Source organism: Helianthus annuus, chromosome 5 (assembly GCF_002127325.2).
Source record: "Helianthus annuus cultivar XRQ/B chromosome 5, HanXRQr2.0-SUNRISE, whole genome shotgun sequence".
Taxonomy (NCBI): Eukaryota; Viridiplantae; Streptophyta; class Magnoliopsida; order Asterales; family Asteraceae; genus Helianthus; species Helianthus annuus.
Window position 1 is genome coordinate 176,757,516 of NC_035437.2, and position 11,844 is coordinate 176,769,359.

General features: G+C 37.7%; 1 protein-coding gene and 1 long non-coding RNA gene across 3 annotated transcripts; one reads left to right on the forward strand and one right to left on the reverse strand.

Annotated features, from left to right (window-relative positions):
- Positions 1-13: 13 nt before the first annotated feature.
- LOC110942374 (rho GTPase-activating protein 1-like) lies at positions 14-10,962 on the reverse strand. 2 transcript variants are annotated; one of them, XR_004893705.1, is made up of 6 exons: positions 10,859-10,962; positions 9,221-10,793; positions 9,050-9,152; positions 8,820-8,967; positions 972-1,238; positions 14-578 (listed from the first exon to the last, which is right to left on the reverse strand). XR_004893705.1 is itself a non-coding variant. In XM_035990447.1 (3 exons), exons 2-3 carry the CDS (start codon positions 1,053-1,055, stop codon positions 297-299), a joined length of 366 nt encoding a protein of 121 aa, XP_035846340.1. In that variant the 5' UTR covers positions 1,056-1,238; positions 8,820-8,991; the 3' UTR covers positions 14-296. The 2 variants fall into 2 exon arrangements, 1 of the variants encoding a protein (XP_035846340.1); XM_035990447.1 differs by lacking the exons at positions 9,050-9,152; positions 9,221-10,793; positions 10,859-10,962 and having other exon boundaries at positions 8,820-8,991.
- Positions 6,988-8,937, forward strand: LOC118492439. Its single transcript, XR_004893706.1, has 3 exons — positions 6,988-7,099; positions 7,686-7,742; positions 8,807-8,937. It is a non-coding gene; the product is annotated as an uncharacterized LOC118492439 (long non-coding RNA).
- Positions 10,963-11,844: the final 882 nt, after the last annotated feature.

The following is an 11,844-nucleotide window of genomic DNA, read 5'->3' on the forward strand; positions in this document are numbered from 1 at the left end:
AAATGTACTAGAAGGAAACTCGCGGGTTGCGGAGGAGTCGATTATTTACATCATTATACTCGTCTATGTTTCACCCATAAAACCCCTTTAGGCTGCTTTGACTCTGCTAGAGAAAGTAGTCCATTACGTCTTCTCTCGTTGCATGAATAAAGAAGAGGGGACCCCACCTCTTTCAGCGACTTATCCTACTAGTGACCGATTGCAAAATTGAACCCGAAAGGGGGTAACCGTTGCAGGTTGCATCCCGCAACGCGCTACCCGTAGGCGCCCTTTCCACCCTAAGGGTGCAAAATCCACTATAGGCAGCTAACGTCTACAAATTGATATAACGGTAAATATATATCATCGTAAGTGGCGAATTCATGTTCTTTCTCTTCATTTTCATCATGGTTTTGTTGCACATGTGGGCTTAATCTCGGCCCCTGATCACCGTTTTTATCTAACGGTGGTTCTTGTGGTGGGCCACGAGATGATTCTATAACAGCATCCTCTCGTTCACGAAGAGTTTTTGTGATGAGCGTCTTCAGAAAGTTCATTACTTGAACTGCGTACATCAATGCAGTCAACGGATCCGCCATCTACAAAAAGAAAGTCAACTAAATTTATACAGTTCCCTTAGTTCTTTCTTCACACACACACACACACACACACACACACACACACACACACACACATATATATATATATATATATGGGAATGTTAACGTACAATACCTCCTTAACGCGCAACGGTACGCGAATTTCAAACACTAATTACGCATGAAGAAGAAATCACGCGTAGGTTTTTACCCTAATTACGTGTGTTATGTCATAATTACGCACGTTATTTTGTTGGTCGTGTACCGTGGCACATTAAGAACATTAAGAGACTCTTGTATTTTAAACTCTCTCTCTCTCTCTATCTATCTATCTATCTATCTATCTATCTATCTATCTATCTATCTATATATATATATATTAAAATAACGAACCTGGGTCATATTCGGGGCAAAAACCATTGCAATATTGTGTGAATTCATCTTGTTGAGATGCTCGTATTGGACGACATCAGCCATCAGGTTGATGGCAAACACCCACCACCAAAATCAACAAATTATTATTCATTTTCTGAAGAGCGAAAGAGGGTTCTAAGCGTTATCCTTCGCAATCTTCTCGGCCTTAATAATAACCTCATCGATTCCACCAACCATGTAAAACGATTGCTCGGGTAGATCATCGTACTTTCCATCCAAAACTCCCTGAAAAAGACCAACACGATTTTTAGCAAAATATTAAAAGCAAATCACAAGAAAATGCAATGTACTGTGCACTTTTTATGGATATATAACATACTTTTTGTTAATTAAAATGATGTTGTTAAAAGCAGGGGGAAAAGTTCTTAATACAAACGGGTCATGTCAAAATTTTGTAAAATTGTATGAATTTTATGTTATTAGTCGAATGTGAAAAGTTGGGCGTCTCAAGTTGGTATCAGAGCCGAGGTTTGAGGGATTCAAGTATTAGAGCAAAAATGTTTGAACTCAAAACAAAAGCTCATATGAAGGTGTGTTCGTTCTGAAGCGCGATGCAAGTAAATAAATCGTAAATATGATTATGATTTTAGTTAGAATTAAAAAGGGATATATAGGATTTTGGTTATAAACTGAGTTCTAAGGCAAATAATGACGTTAAATGGGTCCGTATTTAAATTACGGACACGTAGGAAAAAGAATCGAGCAAAACGGACTAGTAGAACAATAGATATGGGGTTTTAAAGTTAATATTTTTAGAAAAGGTTAGAGTTGCGCATTTCAGCAACACAGAACTGAACTTTCTGCGAAAAAGGGGGCGTCGCGCTACGCGACACCTAGCTTGCATTACCGTCGTGTCACGCGACAGCTGTCGCAGCCCGCGACAGCTTGAAGGCTGTCCTTCGCGGCCCGGGAGAGCTTCAGTTGCTGGCGATTTTCTTTTATTTTGATTGTTTTGAATACGGGACTTGTTTTAAATGATTTCTAAGGCCTCGTAAGCAACGTTTAAGGTAATTTTCATGTTATGAATAATGAGGAAAGGTATATATGGATGGTGAGAATGAAAAATCATTACGAACAAGGAACATGATCTTCACGATACGACATGATCGTCATTGACGATAATGTATGAAGTATGTATTATAAATGAATGTAGTATGCTAGTATGAGTTTAAATGTGATGAAGAAAAGTATAAAAAGAAATTAACGAATGAAATGAACGTTTTATGTAGATGGCAGATAACGTAAACGTGAATGGTGATATAGCGTCTCAACATGAAGCAATAAATGAAAGAATTGTGGAAGAAGTAGGGAAGGTAATAGAGGCTAGTATTCCTCGGCTAGCTCAAGAAGTTGAAGGTCAAGTGTTGGGAATAGTCAACAAATTAGTGATGTCAAAAGTAGAAGAGCTAAAGGAAATGATCAATGAATTGCAAACGAAGAAAAGCATTCGAAGATGCACGTATAAGGAATTTATGGCATGTAACCCCTTGCCATACAAAGGGGAAATTGATCCGATAACCTGTCAAAGATGGATTTCAAGCACCGAGGCCGTGTTTGTGAGAAGTAGATGTGAAGTGGAGGATCAATTGATGTTTGCTACGGGTCTCCTACAACTCCAAGCAAAGGATTGGTGGGACGCATATTCGAAGGAATTGGGGGATGACAAAGTACAAACGTTAACATGGCAAGAGTTCAAGGAGCCATTTCTGAAATATCATAGCCCACAATCCGCAATTGATTAGATTCAAGAAGACTTCTTACGTCTTCGATAAAAGGATGAAATGATTGACGAAATAACGAATAAGTTCCTTGACAAGGTGAAGTTTTGTAGGGAGATAACGGGGACTGAGAGGTTGAGAATCTTACGTTATCATGCTATGTTAAAGGCTGAATATCGTGAGTTCGCAAATCCTTCTAAATGTGAAATGTTGAATGAGTTAATCGACTGGGCAAGAGACAGGGAGATTGAGATAAGAAGGCACGTTGAACGGGGGGAGAAAAGGGTGGCGGAGAAGACTACCAACCCAAACCCATCAAGAAAAGGCAAAGTATTAAGATCAAAATAGGAAAGGAAAGACAGGTAGTGGAATCCCGACTTGTAAGACATGCGGGAAACATCATTCAGGTGAATGTTTGTTGGGAAAGAAAGGATGCTACAAATGTGGGCAAGAGGGACATCCGTATTATAGGTGCCCCGAAAATCCAAAAGCGTGTTACAATTGTAATGAAACAGGGCACATTAAAGCAGAATGTCAGAAACTCCAACAAGGGGCAAAGAAAGATGGAAAGAAGGATGAGTCTTCCAAGGCTTGTGGGAGGATGTTCCAGTTAACCTCGGATGAAGCTAAGACTAGCCCGGATGTGGTTTCAGGTATATTCTTAGTTAATTCTATGCCTATGAATGTTTTATTTGATTCCGGGGCTAGTAGATCATTCATTTCTAATGAATTGTTAGTTCATCCATCGTTTAAGCTTGAAAAGATGTTAGTACCCTTAGAAGTGGAAGTTGCTGATAGTAAAAGCTATTTGTTACATGATATTTGTAGAAACTGTAAGATCTTAATCGAAGATAAGGAATTTAGTATAGATCTTGTCCCGATGTACATGGGGGAATTTAAAGTAGTTGTAGGAATGGATTGGCTAGCCCAAAACCACGTTGAAATTCAATGCGAAAAGAAAGTCATTCATGTAGTAACCTCGGGGGAAAACGGGTAAGTGTTCAAGGAGATAGGGTCATCAAGTCGAAATTGTGTTATATAATTAAAGCCATCAAACATGTGAAGAACGGAGGTAAGGCGTATCTATCTTATGTGATTGACACCAATCGAGGTGTTCCAAAGCTTGAAGATGTGAATGTAGTGAACGAATATCCGGATGTGTTTCCGGAAGATTTACCGGGGCTTCCGCCCGAGCGGGAAGTAGAATTTAAGATAGAGCTTAACCCTGGTGCAAAACCGGTAGCTAAAGCTCCTTATCGGTTGGCCCCGACCGAAATGAAAGAATTGATGACGCAACTTCAAGAGTTGCTCGATAAGGGTTTTATTGAACCAAGCGTTTCACCATGGGGAGCGCCCATATTATTCGTGAAAAAGAAAGATGGTTCGATGCGAATGTGCATCGACTATCGAGAGTTGAACAAGTTAACGGTGAAGAATCATTACCTGTTGCCCAGAATTGATGACCTATTTGACCAGCTCCAAGGGGCAAGTTGGTTTTCAAAAATCGATCTACGGTCGGGTTATCACCAACTGCGTGTACGAGAAGAAGATGTGCCGAAGACTGCATTTCGAACGCGGTACGGACATTACGAGTTTTTAGTAATGTCCTTTGGGCTAACGAACGCACCAGCTGCGTTTATGGATTTAATGAATCGAGTGTGCCGACCTATGCTTGATAAGTATGTAATCGTTTTTATTGACGATATACTGATATACTCCCGAAGTGAAGCAGAACATGCTTCCCACTTACGTGATGTATTGGAAATGCTTCGCAAGTAAAAGTTATATGAAAAGTTCTCAAAGTGTGCCTTTTGGCTTAGGGAGGTACAATTTTTGGGTCATATAATCGATGCGGATGGTGTCCATGTGGACCCGTCCAAAGTAGATGCGGTAATGAATTGGCTACCCCCGAAGAATCCAAGCGAAATAAAAAGTTTTCTAGGCTTGGCTGGGTATTACAGAAGATTTATCCAGGATTTCACCAAGATAGCCTCGCCCATGACGAAATTAACAAAGAAGAGTCAAAAGTTTATTTGGGGCGAAAAACAAGAGAAGGCGTTTTAGACTTTGAAGGAAAAGCTCTCAAATTCTCCGGTGTTGACATTACCGGATGGAACAGATGATTTGGTAGTGTATACTGACGCCTCCCACCAAGGTTTAGGTTGCGTGTTAATGCAAAAGGGTACAGTCGTTGCTTATGCTTCAAGACAACTCAAGCAGCATGAAAACAATTACCCAACTCATGATCTAGAATTGGCGACGGTCGTATTTGCCTTGAAGATATGGAGGCACTACCTATATGGGGTGAAATGTACTATTTACTCAGATCATAAAAGCCTCAAATATTTTTTCGAGCAGGAAGATCTTAATATGAGGCAACGAAGATGGTTGGAACTCATTAAGGATTACGATTATGACATTCATTACCATCCCGAGAAGGCTAATGTAGTGGCGGACGCTCTAAGTCGAAAGGAGTACCCGCCCCTGATTTGGGTAAAATCTATGAAGATGGTAGTCACTCCTAAACTCCTTGATGAAATTCGAGAAGCTTAAACAAAATCTTTAAATGCCGATGACTCAAAGAAAGAAAGGACGAAAGGATTTATTCATGAATTGGAAGAGAATGAAAATGGTATGAAAACGAGGTATGATCGAATCTGGATACCTCGGGAATGTGATGTGAAAGAATTACTATTGAATGAGGCTCACAAGTCTTGGTACTCCGTTCATCCGGGAGCTACAAAGATGTATCGAGACTTGAGGATGAATTATTGGTGGCCGGGAATGAAAAGAGACATTGTCAAGTATGTTGCTAAGTGTTTAACATGTTCTCAAGTAAAGGCCGAACACCAAAGGTCGTATGGAAAGTTGCAACCGTTGGAGATACCGGTGTGGAAGTGGGAACATGTAACGATGGATTTGGTGACTAAACTTCCTAAGACAAGGAAGGAGCGCGATGCTATTTGGGTAGTCGTTGACCGACTAACCAAAAGTGCACATTTCTTACCCATCCGGGAAACCTATAATTCGGAAAAGATGGCGGAAGTTTATACGAATAAGATTACATCTCGACATGGGGTTCCGGTGTCCATAGTGTCCGACCAGGATACCCGGTTCACATCTCGTTATTGGAGAAAATTTCACAAAGAATTGGGGACCCAATTACATATAAGCACCGCCTACCATCCACAAACCGATGGTCAGTCGGAACGAACTATCCAGACATTGGTTGGTATGCTAAGGGCGTGTGTTATGGATTTTGAAGGAAGCTGGGATGATCATCTACCTTTGGTAGAGTTTTCATATAGTAATAGTTATCATAACAACATAAAAATGGCCCCTACGAAATGCTCTATGGAAGGAAACGTAGGACTCCGGTTTGTTGGGGGGAAGTGGGTCAGCGAGAACTCGCGTCAAGAGAAGTAGTAGCCAAGACGAAAGAAAAGATTGATATGGTTAGATCAAGGATAAAAGCAGCGCAAGATAGACAAAAGTCGTATGCGGATCGGCGAAGGCGACCAATTGAACTCCAAGTGGGAGATTATGTCTTATTGAAAGTCTCTCCATGGAAGGGGATAATTCATTTTCGCAAACGCGGTAAATTGGGTCCTCGATACATTGGACCATTCAAAATACTTGCTCGGGTTGGGTCGGTAGCGTACCAGTTAGAATTACCTCCCGCGTTGGATGGAATTCATAACACTTTTCATGTGTCGCAACTGCGGAAGTACCTTGCGGATGAGACGGCATACGTGCCTTTGGATGATATTGAAGTAGATGAGAAGTTAAATTATGTTGAAAGGCTCGTCGCAATAAAAGATTTTAAAGTGAAGCAACTCCGTAACAAATCCGTTCGACAAGTGTTGATTCAATGGCAACACCGGAAGGGATCAGATCTTACATGGGAAGCGAAGGATGATATGCGAAAGCACTACCCAGAGTTATTCGGTATGTATTCTGGTTTCGGGGACGAAGCCTTCTTTAAGGGGGTGGACTTGTAACACCCCAAATTTTGTACGACATATTATAATGTTAAAATCGCAATACTATGATAAAAGAAATGGTAAATATAGAATTTTTACCATTATTAGGATTTATAACTTATTAGCAAATCCAAAAGTTCATGAATATGTATGAAAGTTATTGGAGTAGTGTGTAATTTATGAAAGTGTCATGTTTTTAAAAGGTGGGGGTTTAAAATGAAAAATGGGAAAATAAAACACCTAAAGAAAAATGGCCAGTGATTCTAAGTGTGGGTGTGTTTGCGAACGAGAGAGAGAGAGGGCAAGGGAACAAACCCTAGTTCTAAAATTCAGGCCAAAATCCTACAAATCAAGAAGGCAAAGGGCTGAATTATTGATGCAAGAGGTAGAAATCACGATCCCCTAAGTGTTATAAGTGTCAAGTAAATTTAATTTCATGATTTAGTGATGTTTGATTTAGTGGGTTTAGTGTAATTCGTGAATGCAATGTTAACTAGTATGAATAATGGTTGCTATGGTTGTATAGACATCAAGATATGATAAATTATGAATATGATGATGAATTTGGGAAAAACCCACTTATACACCATGAATGACTTGAATATTGTGAAATTCTATATGTTTGTTAGATTATTGATGATGATATTATGATGGATAGGTGATTTAGAACAATGTGTATATGCTCATAATGGTAAATTGTGAAGTTAGGAAATGCTATGTTAATCAATGGATGAACTATGGAGAAAACATGCTTTAAGTACTTGTACACTATGCTTATTTGTTAGTATGCACGCCAGGTGTTTGAAAAAATGCCATAGAATAATTTAGTTGTGTTATGATATGGAATTTTGATAAAATGATGTTATTGAATGAAAATGTATGCTTAGTCATATAACGCCATGATCAATGAATAAAATGCATAAGTAATGTAAAGCATACAAAAGCTAAAAGTGTAAAGTTATGACATATAGGCACGAAGAAGGAAGAAGGCGCAAGTCACTTGAAGTCACAAGCATCTCAAGATCGCGGTAAGTTCATATGAACTTAATTCTCCTTTTATGTAGTTCTACGGATGTTAATTTAGTTATTTAAACCTTAGTGTTGAGATGTATGTTTGCTTATAGCGGAAATTGTGATATGTTGTATGTTTGAAAATGGATAAGTAATCTAATAACATTGGATGTGTAATGACCACTCAAATGGGTCATAAGTCGTTGGAAAGTTAGAATGGAAATGGCTAGATAATGACTTGTAGATAACGGGTCAAAATGATGAAAGCATGTTAAATGAAGGGTATGTATTAAACCATTGCGGATGGTTCGAGTAGACTAGATGATGAACATTTCTAAAAGAAACGTTGAAGAGCATAAAGAAATTTATGCTAGGAGGAAAAAGAATGAAATGTAGTATGGTCGATGACAAAAGGAATGAATTTGTTAACGGGTCGAATAATGGTAGTTGGGTAAAAGATTTGTTATTGCATATACATGTAGAAGTAATAAATGTTTTGTTGTTATGGATGATTGGTAAATCCCATGCTTGATTGCGGCGCACTCGGACCGAACACACAATGTCGACTTTTATACGCTTCCGGTTCAAGCTGTCTATTATGAATGGGTCAAAAATTTCATTTTGTGAGATTATGTCAAACTTGTGTCTAGTATGTTAGTAAGTAGTTTGGATTTCTAAACCTTTTGTGTAGTTTGTACAAAATGTTTATGGGGAACCATATATGGTCATAACTTTTGTTATTTTGAAAGGTGTCGTAGGATTTAATTAAAATGATGTTGTTAAAAGCAGGGGGAAAAGTTCTTAATACAAACGGGTCATGTCAAAATTTTGTAAAATTGTATGAATTTTATGTTATTAGTCGAATGTGAAAAGTTGGGCATCTCAGTTCTTCTCATCTAAATTAAATACATGTTACCCCGACAACGGTTTATAAGCAACAGGATGATCGGTGTTATTTGCCTTTATTAATAAAATGAGTAATATATTCGACCACTATTCGCCATCAATAACTATGTTTTAACTTGCACTAAAATATACCAGTGTTGACCAATACTCAACCTGTTTGACCCGTTCTTTTAAGGGAGAAAGCAAACCTGTCGGGATAACACGGTGGTAGCATCCAAGTGAGCAAAAGTAGTGGCGGGAGCTGGATCTGTTAAATCATCAGCAGGTATTATGATCATCTAAGGTTCCAAACTTGTGCTTGAACGAATCTTGCCTCTGTAACAACATCCCATGGCCCTATATCCAACAACAACTACATATTTCAAAACAAACAAGTAATCGGCTGTTACGATCTGAAGGTGTTGATTGAAATAATTACCTGTCGAGCAGCAGCCCAAGCGAACAACAATTTCCTGTCGTTCAAGACTCAAAAATTTCAAGTTCCCGTTGGCATGTTTTCGCAAACAGTTAGCAGTCAACACCTAAACAAAGAAAATCAAGACAAATGGGTTTTTGAATTCAAGTGAAACAATGATTATAGAGAGTTTACCTCGTTCTTAAAAGAAGTGAGAGACAGCAGCCGACCCGGTCAATGGCTTGACCGGAGTATAACGATTTTGTTCGAGAAAAGGCATTAGATCAGATTCATATAACACAAAAACGTAGACTCTGGAATACGTTTGATCTTCCCTAACCGCTAACTTCGATTGATGAATAACTGATGAAACCAAGTTAAATTAAAAAATCACTTTCAAGCTCCGTCGGTGTTCAATCCAGCGTTGTAGCCATTCACCACCAGAACCAAGTCACCACCCAACGCCACCAATACCAACCAGTTGCAACTTTTTTCTAGTGCACCTGGTTATTTTCAAATTTTTTGTTAGTAGTTATTAAAAAAAAGGTCTTTGACGGTACCTCAATAAGGCAGTCCATTAGCATGGCTCTCGTCTTCTCACTGATGTTAGATTGGTGTGTTAACATATAGATTGGTGAAACCATGCTATAACTCTGCTAATTAATGAACAAAACTTAATGTAGATAATGCGGATCCCTCTAATTATACAGTATAAATACATATTCTAAAATTTAACCTCATTTTTCGGTAATTAGCGTAATCTTTGACTTAGAATAAAGCCTTGACAACTTTGACCAACAAAGCTAGCCCAACATGAAGCCAAAATAACCATCAACCCAATGGGAAAACAAGAGAAAAAAGGAAATTAGAAAATTAATATACGTAAAATAGTTTGGATTATAAATTGCGACATAATTTAACAATGCTTCAAAGCATGATTAATATATTTACCTTGAGAACACCAAATTCTGAGAAGGATGAAAACAAACATCCATAACAGAAACACGATGACCTCTCAGTACAGCTATTGGATCAGGTGGTGGTCTCATGCTCATTTGATCACAATTCTTTCATTCGGACATTATATCAAACACCTTGTGGGCACAATTTTGATAATGCTTAATTAATCTAACATACTATTATAAAAATGACTCTTTTTTTCTCATGGAGTTTACAGTAAATGTCAATGTTAAGCCTAGAACTAATCAAGCTGACATTTAAATAAACGTTGCGCTTTTGTGCTCGTTGAGACAGTTTTAGACCTTGTCGCTTTTGTGCGCTAAACCAAGACTATAACTCAAATTCTGAATTTCAAATGCAACAACATAGATGAAGTTTCATACATATTAGCTACTTGAGAACACTAAAACATAATTACAGTCTATATCTAGTTACTAAAGTTTAATCCATGGAATTAGAAGAACTTTCAAAGTCAGTCAACAAAATAAACAAGAAAATTCAAATACTATATATATAACAACAATAACATAATCTGATCTTAGATCCAAATAAATAACCACAATAACTATTCAATCAACCGTAAATTATTAATCAAAAGTGATTCGTATAGATCTAATACCTGAATTAGGGCAGTGAAGACAGCAAACACGACATACAGATCTATAATCTAGATCAGATATAAACAACAAAAACGTAAGTCAAAATTAGGTCAATAAGAAATATAAACACACAGATAAATATTAACCTTGAGATTAGTCGGAGGAGCGGAATAAACAGATCGGAGAGAGTTAAAAAGATACAAGGGTACCTGAAATTTTGGAAGTTTGTGAGTGATAGAGGATGTGAATTAATCTTTGGAAACCTGGGAAGTACCTTGTCGCGGGATTCATCCGCACAAAACCCCTGACAATCGCTGGAACCCTAGCCTTGCCGGAAATGTAGAACCCTCATTCAGGCGATACAGTGTGGCCGGAGGTTTGGAAGACAAAGAGAGAGAAAATCATCTGAAAATGTTTCATGAAATGAAATGGAAGAGAATGATCGGTTGTATGGAATTTGGAGCATCACCAAACTGCAATACCAATATCGCCCTTTTAGTGTCTTAAAACTTTGGTGATTATAGCATTTCAACCCCTCTAAACATGCTTTATTTTCTTGTAAATGTTGTTATAAAATTTGTACGTGATGTAAAATTACATTTCAGTACATCTGAAATGCTTTATATAGTATTATAGATATAGATATATGTGTGCACACAAACTAAACTAAACTAAAATTAAATATGAAACTAGTTTATCTTTTGGTGTGCGTTTGCAATGTTAACAAAATATAAAAGGTGAAACAAACAAAATATGGAGGAGTACTGAGTGAATAATTAAATGTGATTGTAGAATAAAAAAATGAAAAGAATTAATCCAATAAGCTCCACCAAATTGTCAATCGTTTATGTATTCGGTTCCTGGCCGGGTTGGGTTTTGACTTCTGAGAACCATGATATATATACGAAGAACTGGTTGAGAGATGAATGGTTGTGAAGGTTGAGGATGTAGTTTGGGCCTTGTAGGAAGAAAACTTTTCCCCAACTGGTGTGCATTTAACCTTAGTATTAATTAAAGTATATCAAAATCAGGATTAGATAATAAAAAATTGCAGAGGCTATGTATACAAAATGAAAAATCATTTTAATATTTAATCGTGCAAAATGCATACGTTTAAAATTGTGTACTCCAAACGTTTATATAATTCACTAGTCTAAGAACCCGCAAGTTTTGTAGGTGGCTTAACACCAACTAAACACATAAAACATTCTAAACGTAGCATATAAACCATAAGTATATACTTATAACTATTCGAAAATG

Excerpts from the sequence above, each read along its gene's own strand:
- LOC110942374 (XM_035990447.1), bottom strand. The coding sequence starts at position 1,055 with ATGGCTGATGTCGTCCAATACGAGCATCTCAACAAGATGAATTCACAC. Across the intron at positions 579-971 it reads TTGCCCCGAATATGACCCAG|ATGGCGGATCCGTTGACTGC; the intron begins GTTCGTTATTTT and ends TTCTTTTTGTAG.